The sequence below is a fragment of the Otolemur garnettii genome, unplaced genomic scaffold (genome assembly GCF_000181295.1).
Source record: "Otolemur garnettii isolate 467f Iridium unplaced genomic scaffold, OtoGar3 scaffold00077, whole genome shotgun sequence".
In the NCBI taxonomy this organism is placed as follows: Eukaryota; Metazoa; Chordata; class Mammalia; order Primates; family Galagidae; genus Otolemur; species Otolemur garnettii.
Genome location: NW_003852472.1, coordinates 311,644 through 334,104, shown reverse-complemented (window position 1 = coordinate 334,104; position 22,461 = coordinate 311,644). Strand labels below are relative to the sequence as shown.

Below are 22,461 nucleotides of genomic sequence, written 5' to 3'. Positions count from 1 at the left end.
TCAAAAAAAAAAAAAAAAAGGAGACTTTACAGCTCTTGTATTAACCTGGATGGAAATGGAACACATTATTCTTAGTGAAGCATCACAAGAATGGAGAAGCATGAATCCTATGTACTCAATTTTGATATGACAAAATTAATGATATGGTGGGGGTGGGGGAAGGGGAGAGCAGAGAGAGAAAAAAGGAGGGAAGGGGGTGGGGGAAAGGAAGAGAGGGAAAGAGGGAGGGGATGGGATCTTTGTGTGTGATACACCTTTTGGGGGCAAGACACAATTGTAAGAGGGACTTTACCTAACAAATGCAATCAGTGTAACCTGGTTTCTTGTACTCTCAATGAATCCCCAACAATAAAAAAAATAAATAAATAAAACTTAGTTTTGCAGGATAAAAAAAAAAAGAAGAAAGAAATTAAGTTTTAATTAACAAGGTTCCTACTAGCTAGATTCTGTAGGCACAGGGAAGGCTCATGATAAATCATGTCTGTCCTGTCCAAATGTGCTTACTGAAGGAGCAGGTAAGAAGAACTCGCCCGCCTCCCACCCCACCCCCCCACAAGAAAAGAGCAGGAAACGTTGAAAGACCCCAGTGCTTCTGAAACATTGTTCAGATAATCACTTATGTCATAAAGCAAAAGGTAACTATGATAATTAGTGGCCATGTGAAAAGTTTTCAGTCCACATCAGTGATTCAGTAGCTGGCTTGTTCAGCTTTTCTTAGGGTTGCATTATTATATTTCAAATCTATAAAAACCACAACTTAAAATTCTGATGTTAAGAGCACCAGCTCACCATTCCTTCCCTTCTAAGTTTTTTCAGAAAAGGGAATCCTAACACATTGTTTTCTAAACCCAAATACCATATAATGGTATGTGTGTGCACGCATGAGTGTACGTGCACCTGGGGGTGTGTGTGTGTACTTTTTTGTTGCCATCCTGGTAGCTGACTGAGGGTTACATCCAACACTTTAATAATGAGGTTATGGATAAAGTCCAATGTAGCTAAAATCTACAGAGGAAAAAAATAGAAGTGCACAACTCTTTGTGTTTATGCTTCAACTCCAAGGACAATATAAATTTGCTAAAGTCAAAATCTAGGTCTCAAAAAGAGATGGTTCCAAGTTGATTCTGCCACACAAACAGCGAGACTAGTAGGAGTCCGAATTGTGAAGTGGAAGTCCAGGCTGGCTTCTAGGTAACCTGCCCTCCAGGGTTACTGACTTCCCTAATTAAAGAGGAAAACAGCCACTTTTCCAACAGAGCTCTGAGCCAAAGCTCACACTGTTAGGGTCATAGACAGAACAGACCCTGAAGGCCTCTTTGCCTACTTACCCTGGCAACGGAGGCCTATTTGCTGTCTATGGTGAATGTATCCTGCTTTGTAAGCTTTCTTACTCTGTAAGCCTAGCTTTCTCTTCCTCAATAAACTTGGTTTTATGCTTGCTTAAAAAAAAAAAAAAAAAAGGAACAAATCCTGAAGACTTTTCTTCTCAGAAGCTACTCCCAGAACCAAGGAGCTATGAACTGGCAATCTGAAGTTCCTTGCAAATGAGAAAGATAGCAAAGTCTTGGAATTCAGCTCCTGGGGGCAGAGGAAAAGGAGGGTAGAGGGGGTATCTGTGCTTTCTGCTGAAAAGGAACAGGGCATTGGCATCTTGTTCCTCATTATGGATCCCCTGGCCAGCTCTCTAATGCAGCACTTAAAAGCAGCACTTTCTATTACATATTAAAATGGACAACATATCAATTTACCTAGCCATTCCCTTCCCAGAATGAGCTATATAAAAATGCTTATATGCAACAGGGACCCCAAGTTAAGAGCCTCTACTATTAAAAAATGATGAAAATGGAAAATCATCATTTGGCAAACGCCATAATATAATAGTAATTGTTGAAAACAAGATGAGAGTACGATGAGGAACAGAATTATTTGTGTAGACTCAAAATATCTCCCCAAAAGATACATATAAATGGCAAAGGGAAAAGTAATTACTTTAGCAAAGACACATATACACACACACGTGTGTGTGTGTGTGTGTGTATGTGTATGTATGTATAATAATTATTGAAGCATAACCTGTAATAGTAAAATCTAGGAAACCACCTAAATATCCATCAATTAAGAACATGGGAAATAAATGATGATCCTGTCCTACGATGGAATACTGCATAGCTTTTAATCATAAGGTGGCTCGTGGAAACTGATTTTCTGGGGAAAAAGCAAGTTGTTGAACACAATAATATCACCCCATCTCTGTTTAAGACAGTATATAGATAGGGATGAGCAGAGGAAAAACGTCTGGAATAAAGATAATTTCAGGAAGTATGGAATATGGAAAAAGTCTGAAACAGAAACAGTAGTAGGGTTAGAGAAGTGGTCTCAGGAGAGGAAAGAATGCTCATTTTCTACCCTATTGGGTTCTGTAATGCTTGCATTTTTTTACAGTGAGTAAATATCACTTTCTTTGAAATAACAATAATTAAAGGTAGGCTGTAAATCTAAAAAATAAAAGAAGCTACCTGTCCCCTTGACTGGCTCACTGGCCCGTGGCCCAGGACGAGGCCAAAGGGCCACATCTGTTGGTCCCACGTGTTAATGCTGCAGGCAGGTTTCAGGTATGGGCTGGTGCTGAGCCCTGCAGAGGGCGGTGCTATATGGCCTTGGTTCACTGGCTCATGCTTCATCTTTGGTAATGAAAACACACCCAAGTTATGAGAACCCTATGATGGTTACTTTTATGGGTCAACTTGGTTAGGACACAGATATTTGGTCAAACATAAATGGGTGTTGCTATGAAGGTATTTATTAATTAACATTTAAGTCAGTAGATTTTGAGTAAAGCAGATCAACTTCCATGATGTAAGTGGGCCTCATTCAATCAGTTGAAGGCCTTAAGAAAAAGACTGACCTCCCCCCTAGGAAGAGGGTATGGGCCAGCGGCCAGCCTTCCAGCTCAAGCTGCAATGGCACCAGCCTACCAGCCCACTTTGCTTTGCACAATCACATGAGCCAATTCCTTATAACCTCTCTCTTTCTCTCTCTCTGTTTCCACCTATCTATACATCCTACTGGTTGTCTCTTGGTTAACTTTGGCTGATATAGACTCCCTGCAAAAATGTCCTGTTGGGGCATGGGGGCACTTAACTGCTCTCAGTGCAAAGAAGAAAGGGAGTTTAAGGAGTTTGAGGAGAGCGGCCCCAGGTAGAAAGGTGAGGGGGAGCCTTAGAAGGCATGGCAGTGAGATGGCTCCCTGCCAACTCTGAGGAGTAGCTGAGGGCTTATGATCCACCAGCTCCCAGCCCTGAGAGGGGCAGGCTGGTGGGGAAGAGCGGCGAGTTTGGTGAGAGATGGAGCTAGTGGGAGGGGCAGGGGTGAAGGAAAGCTGGATTTCCAAGAGCAGAGTAGCCCACATTCCAATCTAAGTTCCCAAGACTGTCTGGTTCCTCTTTAGCCCCATGGGAGCCTCCCTGACCCCGCCTCAGTTCTCTCACCCCACTCATTTGCAGTGGTCTATGCCTGTCAAATACCCACTAAGTTATGACAAAGTCATGGGGGGAGCATATCCCTTACATCTTTTTGCACACACATACATATCCCCCACCCCATGTACACAGAAGGTATTCCATAGATATATGCTCAGGTCCTGGGCACAACCCAAGCTCCCTGAGACCTATACTGAGGGTGGATTCACCTAAGGGAACAGAAAACAAGGGCAGAGCAGAGCAAGCCAGCCCCTAGGACTTTACCTCACAAGGTTGGCACAGGGCCCTGGCCACCGGCAACTCTGGTACACACGCTGGACCACCGTCTCCGAGCCATTCTGCACCTGGCAGGACACCGTCCGTGTCACTGTGTGATGGCACCAGTGCCTGTGGGGAGAGCAACAGTCACGTCAGCCCTGCCTTCTCCTAGAGGTACCAACTTAATCACCAAACCTCGAACGATGACAGCTCTGATGGCCATTTTTAGAAAGAGTTCCAAAATTGCTCTGAAGGATAGACTAAGTCCTGGCATCAGTACATAGCTTCCCAAGGGGAGTACTTCAAAGGTGACCATAGTGATATTCAGCAATAAGGTATGTAGCACTTTGTCAAGGATGAGTTCTCCAACTTAACTGTTTCACCTTGTCATATATATTCATATATAAATCTATCTCCAAAGTGAGCGCTAAAGGAATACATACCCATCATGCTATGAATCATGCAGCACTACCTAACCCAACATATCATTCTTGATTAGCTGTCCACGTAAACCCAGAATGTAAATAACAGCCTAAAGACTGTCCTTCCTATTTTGCAGGTGGAAAAAGAACATCTGAGAGATTAAACCTCAGTGCCCACAGCTACAACTCAAATCAGAGATGGAGCTGGGAGGGGGAACCAGCCTTCCTGCCCAAGAAACTAGCAGGGTCCCTCCCATGCAATACAAACTATGAATCCCACCTCTGCCAGTTACCAGGGGAAACTGAGTCTTGAAATTGTGGGAGACTTCAGCAGCCTGGGCCCTTCCTTCAACCAGGGAGAATCAGCTCTATTTCAGGCACCAGGTGTGTTTCCTTTTCCATAGGAAAAGAAGTATGATTCTCTTTGGGATGAACTACCATTGGGCCTGAGAACAAATGCCCCTACCAAAACCAGATCTGCCTCCAGGGGAGGGGAAGTTCTGGAACAGACAGCTAGACCAGCCATCCCAGAATCACACTGGGTTAAGGATTTCTATAGGGAAATGAGCTGTGAATTGGAAAACATGTTCAAATGCCTCGAATCACCATCTCCAGAACATTTGGTCTTTTAATGGGTTGTAAATGGCTTCCCAAAATCAAACCCTGGCCAAAAACAATGCAGGCAGGCAGACAAGGAAAGAGGGCCCTAGATCTTTCCAGATGGAATTCCAAAGCACATTGACCCTCAGGTGCCCGTGGTTCCAGGGACCTGCTAGCCTACCATCTCGTATCCCCAGGTCCTGAGCAATTTTTCTATCTCTGTCTTCTATGTGGTGGGTGATTCCCCCACAGAAAATCTCTGATGGTAAGCTCACACCCAGCCAAGGCTGTGGAGTGGATCTGCTTCCCTCCAGGTCTTCCTTCGTGTGAGAAGACCACTTCAATGAGGGTGAAAGAGCAACTGATTTGGCCCTGCCCACAGGCTCCAGGCTGTTACCACAGTAGTTTGACCACTCTGAATACCTGGCTCAGTGACTGGCTGGAGCAGCAAAATTCTTATTTTAGGATTCTTAGGGAAAGAAGTGCTAAGTGACTTCAGGAGATCATGTCGCAATGGAATGCAGGGAACTTCCAGACACTGCCAGGTTCATGCCCACCTCTGAACGTGACCAACCAACCAACCCCCCCCCCCATAAGATTGCTGCCACACAGGATTACCCCTCTCCATTGCCCTAAACCACCTCCCTGGACTCAGACTCAGCTTCCCAAGCCCACTGCTCCCATCTGACCTTTGCTTTGGGACCTCATCTCATGTGTTCCCTCCTTCCCTGGGACCTTAAGCCTGAACTGGTGGAGGAATTTGGTGCTGCCCCCTCCTGCAGACTACTCAGGCTGCCCCTTTACTGAGCCTCCTGTTGTCACCTCAGTGCTTCCTCTCAAACCTCATTGTATGAGCCCACATGCCCTGACAGTGGTGACATACCACCACAGCCCATGGGATACCACATGACACACCAGTTCCATCTGTCCAGTGCTGAGCCCTTCTCTGCCCCCACCAACCACTAATCGAGGTTGGTGACCAGCCCATTTATGTTTCCTGGCCCCTTACCAAGAAACCTCAGGAGCAAATCGCCCCAACTCCACCTTCTCCCACTCCCTTCCTCCCTACAGCCAGTCAGTCACTTTGCCTGGGAGCCCACCTCGAGACACCCCTCCCACTACGGACCTGACACAGGCACATCCATCTTCTTTCTACCTGGACAGCTTCAGCCCCTCCTGATCCCCCAGCCTGCAGTCTCCTAGGCTGCCACCAGAGGGCGCCCTCTTGAGCACAGCTCTGGTCCCAACACTCCAGCCTCTACTCCCATCCCCTCCCCCACACCTGTCTAAGCCTTTGGGCCTCCTTCATTCCTCATAGGAAAACACCAATCTCCACCCATTCCTGGACATTACTCCCTGCGGCTCCATTTCCCCACTCATGTTGGCCACGGGAGGCCATTCAGCTTTCCTTAGCATGGCCAACTCTGACTCATCCTACCAGGCTCTGCTCAGTTCCTTCCCCTTCTGGAAAAGGCCTTGTGTTGAATGCACCCATGAGTACTTCTGTCTTAGCCTGCATCTGGGGGCACTGGCTGGTCCCCAGAGAGAGGGAGGCAGAGAAACCAGCTCCCACGCCCCAACAGGGAGAAAGGGAACAACCTAACACCAATCAGCCTGCCACAAGTCCAGCCAGCTCCTGACTAGCCAGACTCTCTCCTGCAGACCAAGTGGGGCCTAGCACCCCAAGGCCCATTTAATGGTTGGCAGAACCATTTTACATATACTGATAGGCTGAATTGTGTCCCCTCCAAGTTCATATGTTCTAACCCTAATACTGCATTTGGAGATTAGGTCTTTAAATAGGTAATTAAATTCAAATGAGGTCATCAGGGTGATCCCTGATCCAATCCGGATGTCTTCATTTTAAAAAAGTAAATTTGGATACAAACACATACAGCAGGAAGACAACATGAGGACACAGGGAAAATAAGGCCACCTACCAGCCAAGGAGAAAGTCCTCAAAAGAAAACAAGCTTGCCAACACCTTGATCTCCGACTTACAGCCTTCAGAACTGTGAGAAAATAAACGTCGGTATGCCAGTCCTACCACACAATTGCGTGTAATTACTCCATTCATCTCCTCAACAGTTCTGACACAGGAATTTTTCAGGTAAGAAAACTGAGATGCAAGAGAAGTCATACAATGAGTAAGTGGTAAATTTATGTCTTGGAACACAGTCTTTTAACTCCAAACCCCGTGCTATATCCTCTTTGCTAATGAGAACAAGGATAGTCAGAGAACAAATAAAATAGCCCCTACTGGTCCCTCATGAGCCATGTCCCTCAGGGATGTCAACAAGAGCAGGGATGAGAAACTATCCCTACCCCATGTTTGAAACCCGTGAGACAACAGTTGAAGGCAATTAGACCATAGCAGGACCCATGGGGAGGGCTCTTTTATAGATAAGGAGACTGAGGGAGGGGCAAATAATATGTCCAAAGCCACCCAACAGGTCAATCCTTAACCACATTGTTAACTAGCCAGACTGACCCAAAACTCACCCCAGACAACTGAGGTGGTCTCAGTCCTTGGGGCCCTGCTTCCGGGAAAGGCAGATCTGACTAGAGACACAGTAGCTGCTGACAGGACCTGCGAAAGACCAGGAGCTGGCAGAGGCAGGGGCCTGGGCCTTAGGAGAGAGTCCGGATCCAAGTGAGGTCTGCGCAGCCCACAGCAAGGAGCCAAATCTAACAAGATGAAACATGACCAGGCAAATGTGAAGTCCTGCACTGCAGACCCTAAGCCCAGCAGGCAAGCCCCAGATGGGGTATGGAGGTTCTCGCCAACAATAAGTTCAGTGTGAGTCAATGGTGTGTGCTAGGCCTTCCAAAAAGCAAAGACCATCTCAGGCTATCCTACTAGCAAAAATAACATCAAGAACAAGCCTTGCTCCCCTCCACACCTGCCAGCCCACGAGCAGCAGACTGAGATGTGCCACCCAGATCCCCTGCAACCAAGGGAAGCCTTTGTACCCCCACTGTCAGCAGACATTGTTCAGCTGCCCAGGGTCACCCAAGGTCAGCCTCTTCCTGGAGCACCCCCCCCATCCTGTGACTGGCTGATGCAGCGCAGAAAGGCCCTGCCACATCCCAACTGAGGACAACCCTGAAGGACTACCCCAGCTGCAGAGCTCCTGGCGGGGTCCGTGGCAGCTGTCATTGCCTGCATCACGGCTTGTCTTCTCATTCTGCTCACCCTGCCTCAGCCCCCTCCCTTCCACAAACATCAAATCTAAAAGCCATCCGTGATAAATACCCACTCTGTCTCAAAACCAGCCTCCTGGGGACTCATCCTGGTGTCCGCCATGAATGAGCCCCAATAGGAAAGGCACCCTGGGAAGAGATGGCTGTGGTCACTATATCAAGAGCAGGAGATGACTGAACTGGGAGGAAGGGGAGGCTGACCTCAGAGCAATAAGCCCCAGGGGAAGAAGACAAGTCACAACCCAATATTCTGCCAGGTGGAGGGAGGCCCTGGGGCCCCACAGATTCAGAACCATCCTTCCCACCAGAGCAGGTGAGGACTCAGGAATGGGCCCTTTGAACAAGTACAGAATGAGCAGAGATCAGTGGAGGCCGTGATTGGGAGGGGGGCAGTCACAGAGGGAACTGGACCAGGCCTGCTCATGTGGCCCTAGAGCAGCGGTTCTCAACCTGTGGGTCGCAACCCCTTTGTAACAATGAAAATACATCCTGTGGCTCAAGTGGCTAAGGCGCCAGCCACATACACCTAAGGTGGCGGGTTCGAATCCAGCCCAGACCCGCCAAACAACAATGACAGCTGCAACCAAAAAATAGCTGGGCATTGTGGTGGGCACCTGTAGTCCCAGCTACTTGGGAGGCTGAGTAGGCAAAATCGTTTCTTGAGCCCAGGAGTTGGAGGTTGCTGTGAGCTGTGATGTCACAGCGCTCTACCCAGGGGGACAGCTTGAGGTTCTGTCTCAAAAAAAAAAAAAAGAAAAGAAAAGAAAATACATCCTGTATATCAGATATTTACATTACGATTCATAACAGTAGCAAAATTACAGCTATGAAGTAGCAACAAAAATAATTTTATGATTGTGGGTCACCACCACATGAGGAACTGTATTAAAGGGTCGCGGCATTAGGAGGCATTAGGAAGGTTAAGAATCACTGCCCTAGGGGATCAGGTCAGGTCAGAACAGAAGGCTACCAGGAAACAGGCTTCCACTCAGGCTAAGGGGCACCTTGCTCCCAGGAGGAGCTTGTTCTAGGTACAGTGGGCTGGTGCTCTGTCTCAGAAGGGTCAGTAGAGGCAGGAGACTGACTCAGTGGAGTGGAAGAAGAGCCAAGATCTGCCCTGGAGGTGCTTGGAGCTTGACCCCCTCCATTAGAAAAGAGGAGGTGGAAACATAGAAAGTCTTTAAAGAAGAGAACCTAGTCAGAGTGCTACCCCAGGGTCACCCGCTGGGGGCAGGGTAGAAGGGCAGAAGCTGGATGTAGGCCGAGCCTGGTCAGGACAAACGGACACAGCCCATGACAGTGCTCATGGCTACAGTCCCCACATCACCTGCCAGCTGGCCAATGGCATCCAAATGGGGTTGCCTCTCCCAGCACAGTGAGTGTCTGCAGCTGTCTGCAGCTGCCGTTCTGTGTCTGTCACACATCTCTCTAAACACCCACAGGGAGCTACGGTTTTGTTCAAGCAGGGATAGCTAAGTGTGTGTAACACCAAGGCCTGATCAGGTTTTAGGGCACAAAAATCAGCAGGCCTGCTTGGATAGCAGATAGATTTGCCTGGGTTTCCTTGCAGTCATTTTTATTGGAACTATCCATATCGAGGCACTACAAGGGAGGAATTTAAGTCAAGTTCAAGTTTCTGGTTTTCAGAGGGAAAGGATGATAATCTGAAACCCCCATGGCAACTGACCAAATCATTTTGCAAAAACACAAAGGTGATAACATGGATTCCAGGAACCAGCACAGAGGCCTATAGGGCGGATGAGGTGTGTGGATCCCCCTAGGGGAAGATGGAGACAGCCCCCACGTGTGTGACCCTCTCTAGCTAGCCTCTATGCCTCTTGCCACTTCATCATGTGCATTTGTTCTCCAGTACCTTCCAGAGCTCCATCCCACCAGGACCATCAGCTCATTCCCAGCACACTGGCCAGAAAGAGTTGGTGGGGCCACTGATGGATTGAATTTCCCATCTGGAGGGGCAGCTAAGGGTGTATGTGATTTGGCTGAGCAGAACTCGCAGTTTTGAGCCTGTGAATAGCGATCCTCAGCTACTCTCATTAACAGAAGGCTAGAGTGGACACATGAGGAGAACATGGTCCCAAACGCATTCCATAGGATCAGCATTCAGGGAGGATCACATTTAGGGAAGCCACCTGCTGAGAAATGCTCTGACCAGCATTTTCACTGAGTGTCTGCCATGCCTCAGGAGGGCCTCATGCATTTGTTCTGGAAATGGTACAGAGATCCACCAATGGTCTTCTGTGTCCCTTGTGGGCCACAATGCATTTGGCCAGCAAATGACCTCTGCAAAGACTGGAGCTTTCTGTGTATCCAAGATTAGGATAGGCTGCTCAAAAGGACCATCTCTCAAAGCCACTGGGCTCAGACTCTCTGGGAATGGGCCCAGAAATATGCATTTATAGCAGGCTTCCCAGGGGGATGCTGACTCAATATACTTTATGGAAAGTGGGAAATAAAGCATTTAATAAGTGGAAACAGCATTTATTGAGCAGCACTTACTATGCCCCAGGCACTGTACCAAGCCCCTGACATGTCTCCTTCCCGGAATCTTTATAAAAACCGATAATATAGGCTCAAGGCCCATAGCACAGTAGTTGCAGCACAGCCACATGCACCGAGGGTGGCAGGTTCAAACCTGGCCTGGGCAGCTAAACAACCATGACAACTGCAACAAAAAATAGCCGGGCATTGTGGCAGGCACCTGTAGTTCCAGCTACTTGGGAGGCTGAGTCAAGAGAATCACTTAAGACCAAGAGTTTGAGGTTGCTGTGGGCTGTGACGCCACAGCACTCTACCAAAAAAAAACCTATAAGGTAAAAACTATTAGTATCCCTGCTTTATAGAGGATGAAACCAGAGAGGGTAAGTAACTTCCTCCCCAAAGTAATGTGTGCTGAGTGGCCTCGTTCATTAACATTTAGGTGTGAGCTCCATTTCCTCAAAGGCCACACTAAGTAGCACAGATGAGAATCACTGCCCTCTTTCCCTATTCTGTTTCTGGGGAGAGAGAGAACCTGAATGGCCTTGCTCCTCTGCCCATGCCTGGGCCCAGAAGTCCTGTTTATTAGTTGCTTTGGGTCAAATGCTCACCCCTGTTCAAGTCAGCTGTGAAGGGGAGTCACACAGCCCAAGATGGGCAGCCGAGGACCCCCTTCACCAGGCACTCTGGGGGACTGTGCCGTTTAGAACAACCTGTCCAAGCTCCCTTACACAACGCTTGAGTCCCAACTCTCATCTCTTCCTTTTCTTTCATTGCTACCTGGACCTCAGACTCTAGATACCAGAAAGTCCCAGAAAAGTGGGCAAGATCATAATCTCAATGGTTAAGGCATGAGTTTGGGTATGTTCACTCAGTTCTTGTCAATGACAAACAAGAAGTCAGCAAGGGGCTTCTGGAAAAAGTTATCCTCTGAAGGGCAGAGGGATGTGAGGAGAGAAGCTCTGTTCTTGTTTCTGAATGCAGATGTGTAAGGACGTGATGCATGGAGCTGGGGCAGCCAACTTAGAGCCACGAGGAAAGAGCCTGGGGAAGACAGAGTTGGAGACACAGTCCTCAAGTGTGTAAGCTGCTGAATTAGCCAACTCTGGAGCCACCCATTCCTTGATATGTGGAATTAAATGATGTTGTTGTTTAAGCCAGATTTATTAGTAGGATTTTTACAGCTCATGTTTGAAAGTATCCTCACCCAAACAACCTGCTGTGAACATACTAGCAAGGCATGAGAATATGAGACGAGACAGCCAGATGGCAGCTAAACTTCCCAGGGCTGCCAGATGTCCCAAGAGCAATAACATCTATATGAATGTAATCTAGGGGCTGCAAACTTCTAGGCAGATAGTGGACATTAATTCTATTAAACTGTAAATAAATAATTATACTTTATAATGGAAATGTAATCACAATCCTAAAGTAGCTTCATCTTTTCTGGAACAAAGAGAGACCTGGCTCTTTACCCACATGGCATCTGCATTGTTTTCCCCACTGGATAACTTTTTGGACAGCCTCACAGACTGTGTCTGGGTCAGTGAGGGCCAGACTGCTCCAGCTTGACTGGTCTCTTGGTTTTGAGTTTTAGGCTCCTTGAGACTCAAATACCCAACTTTCAAAAACTTCACCATGGCACACACCCTGTGACTCCCAACCCTGACAGCCGGGAAAGGTGCCAGCTCTGGATGCTGTAGGCCAAGGTGACATCATGCATCAATTCCACAAATGTTCATGATGCCCCTATCACATGCAAGGCCACAGGCTAGCTGTGTGGCCACTGCGATGCCCTCACACACCCTGGAATGGCAGACAGTGCCCAGGCTGAGCATGCATAAGCAGAACCAGGCGCCAGTTCCACTTCCATTCTGCATGGCTGAATGGACCTCACTGTGCCTAACTGAGCCTCAGTTGCCTCATCTCTAAAATGGGAACAAGAATGTACCACCTGAGATCAATAAAAATAAACAAATGTGTAAGCAGTTTGTCTTGAAAATGATGATAGTGGTAGTTAGTGTCATGCTTATGATTTATAGATTACTGGGCAAGGAGGTGTCAACTCATTAGAAAGTTCCCCTAAGAGCCTGGTTCCTCAGAACTTGGCATGCCAGTCTCAGCTGAATGCTTCCTTGGAAAAGAGGGGACACATGGAAAGACCACTGCTCCTAAGCTCCCACTGTGGCAACTATGTCAAAAGTATCTCCCACTCTGTGGAGCAAAGACAGAATTTTGTTTAGGTGTATGGCTTCCAGAAAGCATCTCACTAAGGACTTGAAAGGAGAACTATAAAGACTTTGCACTACACGGTGACTTGGAAAGATCATCTTGCCCCCACTGCCTTTTTAAAGGTGAGAAAACTAGGCCCAGAGAAGGGAAGGGCCCAAGGTGGTACAGCAAACTGGTAACAGAGCCGGGACACAAGCCAGGGCTGCTGTTTTTAATTTTCTCCCATTCTCCTGCAATCAGTGGGGAGACGGGTTCCCAGTGTTCACTTGAAAAAAAAAAAATAAAACTGATAAGAATCTGAGGAATGTGACTGCTGAAGGGGTCTGACTGTGGAATTTGGCATTTAATACCTACGCCCCTCGAGGATCACACACAATCACAACCCAGCAAGTCTCTTGGGCAGAACACCTTCTGGCCCCAACTTCATTTCCAAAAGAATAGCACTCCAGGTCTAAACATTCAGCAACCAGGGACATCCCTGCCACACACAGTTCTCTTGGAGTCTCTAAGGAATTCCTCAACTCTCCTTCAAGAGCCAGCCCTGGGAATCCAGCGGGTGGGGGATGGGGGGGATGAAAGTGGCATTCCAAAATAAATCCCGCTGTTTATGAAGTTTGCCTTTTGTTTCGGATCACCATTCATCTCCAGACCTGACTTTTCTTCTTACCTTTTACAGGTAGTAGTTGTTGGTGGCTCATTAAACCCTGGGCAAGCAAGGGGAAAACATGGCTTAGACACCACTGGGTCCTGCAGCTTTTCAAGAGAGACAAAGAGCGGGTGCACTGGTTGGGAGCCCAGTTGCAGAATCCCTGTGTAACCTTATGCTGGGTCTGTCTGCAGGATTTCTCCTTCCTTCTGCTTCTTCCTCCCCCATCCGCCTTTTCTTTTCTCTTCTTCCTCCTCCTTCCTCCTCTTCTCTTTCTCCCTCCTCCTCTGGGCAGCACTAGAGCTGGCTAGAGGCTTTAGAGATCATCGCACTGACATAGTCATCTTTGTCATTGTTGTTGTCATGGAAGAATGGCCAGAGCAATGCTACCTCTCACCCAGATGCCAGGCACCTAAGAAACCAGACTGGCCAGGCAAATGGCCTCTTCATCTTCTCCAGCCCTCCAGGGACAGGTCTGCACTGCCCCTTGGACTCCAGGTGCCAGGACACGCCTTAGCCCCACATCCTCTCCAGGAAGGTAGTCCTGCAAACACCTGGCATGATAGTGCCATACTGGTCTGAAATATTTTCCCCAAGCAAGAGATTCAGTGTCATTAAACAAAGCCAGCCCCGCAGGGCATGTGTGCAAATGTGCTGCTGCCCAACTGCGGCCCTCAGCAGGCAGATACCTGAGCACCCGTCCCCCCAGCCCCTGGCCAGGTTCAGCACAGGACGCACATCAGTGAATAATGGCTGAATGAACAAATCAGTAAAGAAAGGAAACATAGACTGAGATCTGGACAGGACAAAGCCCACTGCCAGCCACCTCCTGCTGAGGGTCTCCATGATGAGCCTGCCTTGGCCCTCCTCCAGGCTCTGTGTGTTCCTCTGAGATAGTTAACCCCAGGCTGAGGAGGGCCCCCTATCTTAACCTTCAGCCCACTGTAGCCTAAAATGCCCACCCTCACCTCCACCTTCTGGGGGCCACCTACTCACCGTCCACATCCTATGCAAGTGGCCCCTCCTGTCCCAAATCTCTCCTGTCCCCTTTGGATAGCTTAAACCCCCCTCTTTTGGTCTCCCCAACTCTTCCACAGCACTCATAGCCACGGTAATACCATAAGACATGATTGTGCCTCTGTCTCCCTGGGGTGCCTAAGAGTAAACAGCTGCCCAACTTGCATCTTGGAGGTAGTGTCTAGCAGAAGGTGGGTGATAAGTTGGGTGTAGGAAGGGAAGGAGGGATGGGTGGGCAGTGCAAGATAAACTGTGTATTCAAAGAAACATCCTCATGATTTTTTTTTTTTTTGAAAAAGGGTTTTTTTTTGTTCGCCCTGGGTTGAGTGCCATGGAGTCACAGCTTACAGCAACCTCAAACTCTTGGGCTTAAGCAATTCTCTTGCCTCAGTCTCCCAAGTAGCTGGGACTACAGGTGCCTGCCACAATGCCCAGCTATTTTTTATTGTTGCAGTTGTCATTGTTGTTTATCAGGCCCAGGCCAGGTTCAAACCCGCCAGCCCCAGTGTATATGGCCGGCGCCCTAGCCGCTGAGCTACAGGCACCGAGAACTTACATAAATTTCTAACATGTTTTACCATCAGATTACTTCCCATGGGAATGCATCTTTGAAATGAGAACGAAAACCCATTAGGAGTACATTCCTTAAATATATATTTGCTGTACCCACCCTCTATAATGCACTAAGGAGGAAAACTGAGAAGAACCATGACTCTGACTGGCAAGTCCTCAGGGCGAGGCTAGCCCTTTTCCTGGCTATCCCAGGACCATGCATCGCCCAGTGGGCACCTGAAGCAGCCAGGGCAGAGTGAGCAGCATCAGACATAGATCGGAGCCACTGTCTCCCTCCTCACTCCACTTTCCTCACCTGGAAGGCAGGTGTGGTCTGAGACATCTCAGACCGCTTATTTAATGTCTCTGTGCCTCACACCATGTAAATTAGGACCACAGTAGCACCCGGGGATGTTATGAGGATTCAATGACTAAACTTTGTAGGGAACTTGAACAATAGTAGGCACTTGGTAAATCCTCAGGAAATAGCCACTAGTCTTAAGGAACTTCATGTGTCCCTCTCCCAGGGTCACAGCTGGGAATTGGATGGAATGGCACAGCTTGATATCTGTGCGCAGTAGTCTCCTCCTGTCTGTGGTTTCACTCTTCTTAGCTTTCAGTTACCCAAAGTCAGCTGAGGTGTAAAAATATCAAATGGAAAATTCCAGAAATAAATAGTTCATAATTTTTAAATTTCCTGCCATTCTGAGTAGCAGGATGAAATCTCATGCTGTCCTACTCTGCCCCACCCGGGATGTGACTCCTCTCCTGGTCCAGCATCCACACACTGCACATAAGTCACTTAGCAGCCATCTCAGTGATCAAATCAATAGTCTCCGTAATCACAGTAGTTGTGCTTAGGTAACTCTTCTTGTACTGCATACTAGGCCCAAAGCACAGAGTCATGATCCTGGCAATTCAGATATGCCAAAGGGAAGCCGTAAAGTGCTTCCTTTAAGTGAAAAGGTGAAAATTCTCAACATAATAAGGAAAGAAAAGAAGTATATATTGGGGTTGCTAAAATTAATGGTAAGAATGATTCTGTGAAATTATTATATTGGTATAATTGTCCTATTTTATTATTAGTTATTGTTGGTAATCTCTTACTGTTGCCTAATTTATAAGCTAAGCTTTATCATCAGTACATTACCCATAGGAAAAAAAACATAGCATATACAGAGTTCCATACTGTCCACAGTTTGAGGCATCCACTGTGGGTCTTAGAATGTATGTCCCGTGGATAAGAGGGGACCAGTGGATTCTGTTAACAATACACACATATTATCACCTCTAATCTTGAAGGATGATTCTGACCCACAGTGAGTATTTTAGATCCCTGCCCCGACACCTGCCACCCCCAGGCTAAGCATCCCCTGCCCACCTTCCCCAGGGCTCAATCAGCCCCTCCTCCCACATCTACTCTAGCCAGGCAATTGTGAGCCTAATCAGATGGCCACCCAATAGTGCTTTGTTATGAAAAGCCTCAGATTAGCAAAGTCCACACTCCTCCTCTTCCCTGTGGAGACTCTCTGGGAACTCTACACATTGCTTTGAAGAGTGATGATAATTGGGGAGGAGACTGAATCAATTCCAAGGCCCAGGCTGGGAGGCAGGACTGACAGGGTGAGTAACACATGCCCTCAGCCCAGCATCTGGCTCACATGAGCACATGATGAAAGGCAGCTGATAAGTGCCACGTTGATTGTCACTGTTACTGCCAGTCGGATAGGAGAATTCTGACACCCTGGAAGCTGCTCAGGCCCCCTGTGACCTGCTGACTTATGAACAGTCAGATTCCCATCCATAAACTGATGTGTGGATTTGGCAGCCTTGGCACCAATAAGAGCCATCACCACTGGACTTGGTTGCTGAGGAAGTTCTGGAGTGTGTTTCTGCCCTCTATGGGGAAAATTCACAGCCTGTGAGTCAGGAAACTGGGGTCTTATCCCAGCTCTGCCTGTGACTCCCCAGGTGACCGTGGCTCAGTGACCCCCTAATCTCTGGGCCTCAATCTCCTCATTTGAAGCTGACAGGTTCAAGCCGATGTTCTCCAGCTTTGGTTCACCAGTGGATTGTAAAATGGATAAGGTGGAAAGCAACCCAAATGTCCACCAAAGGAAAATGAAAAAGTATAGAATTCCTGCAACGGACTACTACATGGCAATAAAAAGAACAAACCATTGCAATAATGTAAGCAAATCTCACAGAGACAGTGTTGAGCAAAAGAAGCCAGGTCCCCCAGAGTACACGGTGGATAAATGTGTTTATGTGATGTTCAAAAACAGGCAAAGCTATCCTACAGTGATGAAATCAGAATTGTAGACATGCATCAATTTATAGACTTAAGATCATTACACTTTACAAAAAACAGCTAAAAAAAAAAAAAAAAAAGATCAGGCAATTCTGAGCCATTATTCAACAAGCATTTGTTAAGCCCTTGCTAAGCACCAGACTCTGAGATGGTCACTGGTATGAGAGAGTTGAAAAGAAGTCCTGCAATCTGATGAGAAGACACAAGGAACCACAGAAACACGACACAGATGACAGGAACAGACAAGGACCGTGCCACCCTCTCCTATCTCCACTCCTGGCTCCCCTGCCTCCCAGGCCTGGAAACTCACCCATCCAGCAGCACCCCAGGCCCAGGCTGCTGAAGGAGTACCCCCCAACCACACGGTGTGGAGCCTCTGACTCTTCTACCCTTTCACGTTTGTTCTCCACTGGGTCTCGCTCCAGCACGTTGCATGCTCAGGTTCTCACATCAAACCCTGTCCTCTTCATCCAGGATCACAATCTCTTCTACCGGCCACAGTGAACAAGAGCTGGAAGTCCACCTTCCCAGGCTCACCCTATCTGCAGGCCCCAGGCTTCTCCCCTCTACTAGCTATACCTTCATTGTCCAGCCGGGGCCTCTTTTCTGCACTTGCCTCAGCCTCTTAGCCACCATAACCCTTCTCCTCAATCAATCCCCGTGTCTCCCACGTATGTCTCCTCTCTCAATTCTCTGAGCTCTACCAGCTCCAGGTCTTCCTCCTCCTTCTAGATGGAGGGGTCCACAGGTCCCATGAGCCCTCCTTTCTCCGTATCCATCTGAGGGAGCTCATCCACTCCAGGCCTCCACCAGAAAGCCCCCCAGATACCTCTCCTAGGGAGTGTCCCCAACACTGTCCACCTGCTCCAATGCAGACCCCACACTGTGGGGCTTCCCTTTCTGGGTCCCTTTTCTTGGCAAAAAGCACCATTCTGCGGCACCTCCTCTTGGCTCCTTAGGCCAGTGGCCATATGCTCCACAACCCTCCTTAGTGTCCACATGGCCACTCCACAGGTTCACCTAGGACACCTGAAATCCCACCTTTCCAGTGCCCTCCCCCACCCTTTTTAAGGGCATTTGCAAAGACCCAGCAGCTCTGACACTGTCAGAGGAACAGCTTTGTGGGGTCAGAGTGGCCATTTCAGGGGGGTTGGGAGCAAGGCTGAAGTTAGAAAGTGGCCCGGGAAAAGCTAGATGCAGAAAGCCTCAGAAGCCACATAGTGGGATCTGAACCTTGGAGATGTGGAGCACCACTGGGAGTTTTAAAGCTAGGGCCAGATGTGAACAAAGCCCAGGTCCAGAAGGCATTGGATTGCCAGCAGCCCCCAAGTGCACAGCAACCCAAGACTGAGACTCTAGCCGCCCCAAGGCTGCAGCCCCCAGAGAAACCCGAGCTGCCCTCAGTTGGCCGCAGGCACTGATGTGGCCCCTTTGTTCTCAGCAGAGATTGAAGGCAGATGTCCCTCAGGTGGAAGGTGGGAGGCGCCTGCCTACCCCTCACCTCTACTCACTCCTCTGGCTGCCCTGCCCAAGTCCTTCAGGCACCAGGGGGCTGACCACAAGAAAGGCACGAGATCACCGCAGAGGAACTGCCACTCTCCCCTGGCACTGGCAGGAAAGAATCATTTCAAGTTCTTGATTTGTTCCTGTAGCCCGGCTGATTAAAGGGCTTTCCTCCCAGGAACCCCTGCAGACCGGCAACCAATCCCACAGAGTGCCCGGAGGAGCCTCAGCTTCCGCACCTACCCCTGTCTCGGGAACGAGGCCACCAGGGCAGAGAGCCCTCTGAGCTCAGTTCTTGTTTGTGGGTTTTGCCGCAGGATCAAAACAGAAAATTAAGCCCATTGCGTGCTGCAGGGTGCTCTGAACCAGGCCACCCAATGGTCACACATGAAAAAGCTGAAAACTAATGACTTACAGTTTTCCTACTAAAAAAGGTTTCTTTTAATCAGTCCTGTGGTGGGTTTGCCAGGCTTTTTTGGTTAGAATTCCTCAGGATAAGGTTTTTTCCCCTCCAGAAGAGACCTCACAACAGGACATTAGGAGCCATATGACAGTGAGGTCAGGGAACTGTTTTATGGGGACAGAAAGTTCAGGCAACAGCCAAAAAGACCTGAAGGCCTCCTGGTTTCTGAGCCCCAGAGTCAGGACAAAGGTACTGATGACAAAGGTACTGGGTCCCTTTTCCTGGCAAAAAGCACCATTCTGCAGCACCTCCTCTTGGCCCCTTAGGCCAATGGCCATATGCTCCACAACCCTCCTTAGTGTCCACATGGCCACTTTACAGATGAGCGAAAAGCTTGTGGTTCTGAGCGGGGATGTGGCATATTCATTTCCTAGTGCTGCTATGACAGATTACCATCAACTGAGTGACACTGAAACACACATTCATTATCTTCTAGTTGTGCAGGTCAGAAGTCTAAGGGAGTGGCCGGGCTGATTCCCCGCGGAGACCCTACAGGAGAATCTGCTTCTTGCTTTTTCCAGCTTCTGGAGTTCACCCTCCTTCCTGGCCCCAAGGACTCTCCCAAGAGTTATCCCAGCCTCTTGTTTCTGTGGTCACATCTCCCATGACTTCCTCAAACCTCCTGTCTCCCTCTGACAAGCACCCTTGTGATTATCCATGATAATCTTCCCTTCAAAATTCTTAGTTTAGTCACATCCGAAAATGCCTTTTACCACGTAAGGCAGTGTATTCACAAGCTCCAGGGCTTATGGCTCGGACACGCCTGAGGGCCACCATTCTGCCTCCCACCCACAGCAGGCCCAGGCCACACAGCCTAGACCCCAAGCTTTCTCCTAGACCCATGCACCTCCCTCACCTGGACTGTGGTGAGGCCAGGCTGGAGAGGAAGGCACATTTCAGACAACTGGGAATTGGATCACAAATATCTGTCAGCTTTTCTGGGTTCCCAGACATCATCCTTGTCTGGTTTTTGGAAAAGTTGTTCCCTGTTTGGTACAAAAGGCTCCAGTTTATAACAATGCAGAAAGAAACAGGGGCCTTCAGTTAGGAGGCAAGAGGGGAGTACACATCACCCCAACACACTGATCTACTGCCCGCAGGGCAACTTCATTCCTGCTGTCACCACAGTCCTGGAGCACCCCTCCTGCCCCTGCACTGACCTCCATTAAGGGCCAGCCATGTCATGTCTCTTTTGTAAAATATACAACAACCTCTCTCTCCTCTGCCCCGTGTACAATGCCCTCTTTCCCCAGCTGTGTATATCCTCCAATGTGTCAGGCCCTATCTGCCTCAGAGTATCCACACTATCCTGCTGAGCTCCTAGAAAGTGCCCCATATCAGCTACACACACAGACACATGTGCAGATGGTCCTCTCCCCATCCATCACCCAGGCTGTGGCCAAGGTATCCTCATCCCTGCATCCATCATCACCATCCTCCATTCCCAATACAGATGCCACAGGTGTGAAGTGAGACAACCCAGATTCTAGCCCGGCTCAGCTGTTGCCTTGTTGACCTTGGACAAGTCTCTCCTCATCTCTTAGCCTGTTTCCCCATGAGGGGGGAGGAGATCTGCCCCTGAAATGAGGAGCAAATGTAGGCACACATGCTCAGGCTAAAACTCCAAAGGTTAATGCTTATTTCCCAGCTGAACCCTGTAGAATTTTGAAGGCCTCTAAAATTAAATCCAAATGCAGCAATCCCTCCCTCCTGTCAAGAGTCATAGAGAAATCTACAAGGACCAATCGGGGAAGATGAAGATTCTCCTTTGCTCTAGACACTTCCCTGGGTCCAGCCATCACTCACGGGCCCTTCACTGACAATCACCAGGGATGCCCCAGGCCTGGAGGTGTGATGAAAGCCCCTGCCCGGGATGAATTCATAGCTCAGACAAAATCAGGCCCTAGGGAGAATCATCAACAACCAGGACCCCCACCAGACCCTTGCACTTTCAGCAAAAGGTGGGTGACCCATACTCCCTACTTACTCCCACACACAGCTGTATGTGAACAAACTACTGAGACTAGAGAAACTCTTGCCTTGCCCTGGAACCGGATGCCCCAGAGAAGCAAACAAGCAGTGTTTTTCTTCACCATCTGCTCCAGCTCCAAGGGCTGCCCCCCCACCCAGTCCCTTTCCTTCCGCTGTTCTGTCCCCCTACCCCAGCCCCCAACAGGCTCCTGTTACCACAGCTAGGCAGCTGCCCTCACAGTAGGAGGGCTTCACTAGCAGGTCTGGCCAGAAGCAAAGGGCACAGGCCAAAGAGGAGGCCTGCAAAGAGGAAATGCTCTGCTGACAGAGCCCTGAAGCCACCAGGGGAGGAGAAAGAGGCAAAGAATTCCAGGGGTCTGTGAGAGGCCCACAGGCAAGGTTCCCCACCCATACGGCCTGGCCTGGCAGCACAGCCCACTCAGCCTTCCCGCCTCAGAGATGTGGCTCCCAAGCCCTGAGACCTAAGGATATTTCCCAGAAAATTTCTCCCTTCTCCATCTATTTCTACTTCAAAGGGAGAATCAGGAGCCTCTAATAAAGCTGGTGGCCTCTGTGACTTCTTTAAAAGCTGGCCTGGTAGGACATACAGCAGACAAGGACCTTGTTCCAGGAGGACTATTGGAAATGACAGATCTGCTCAGGAGGAGGAGCGAGTGCCTCAGTTTCCCAGAAGAGAGCAGGCCAAGCACTCACTAATGTGTTCACTTACTTTTTCCCTTGCTTTTGTCCTAAGCAGTTTGTACCTGTGACTACACTGAGGTTTGTAGCCCCCAAACACTTTGGGTTTGGATCTTTGCTCCATGCAGCATTTGCCTCAGGTGACCCCACAGTTTCTAGCACTCAGTAGGCCTGCAGACAGTGTTGCTTGAGTTTGAATTCCCTACACACAGCAGCAGGCCTCCTTACCCTGGGCTTTTGGAGAAATGATTAAATTTTCCACCTGAGCTTTTGGAGAAATGATTAAATTTTCCTCTTCCCCAGGTGGTCTCCCTTTCCTTCCCTTGCCCAAGTCTTGTTCATGAAATCCTTCCTGATTCAGCACAACTAATATAATATCAATGCTGGTTAAAATATTAAATTAAAAAGTATAAATTATTTAATGCATGGCTAAGTTGGAGAAAGAGAAAAGGAAATTAAAAGTATAATTGAAATTATAGATATTTGATCTAGTCGGGAAAAAGCCACATGCATTGAAAGATGTTTCTCATGTAATCATCACCTCTGACTTGAAGGTAGAAATATCATGTCTCACTTCTGTTTCCTCATGTCACTTTGTCCAGACCTTT

General features: G+C 48.5%; 1 protein-coding gene across 2 annotated transcripts in view; it reads right to left on the bottom strand.

Moving 5' to 3' along the window:
* Positions 1-22,461, bottom strand: part of COL26A1 (collagen type XXVI alpha 1 chain) — a 166,928-nt gene that overhangs the window by 119,202 nt on the left and 25,265 nt on the right. For both annotated transcript variants that reach the window (XM_003794173.3, XM_012807861.2), the window contains exon 2: positions 3,744-3,866. In XM_003794173.3, coding sequence (XP_003794221.1) covers positions 3,744-3,866 — 123 coding nt within the window. The remainder of the gene's footprint in view (positions 1-3,743; positions 3,867-22,461) is intronic.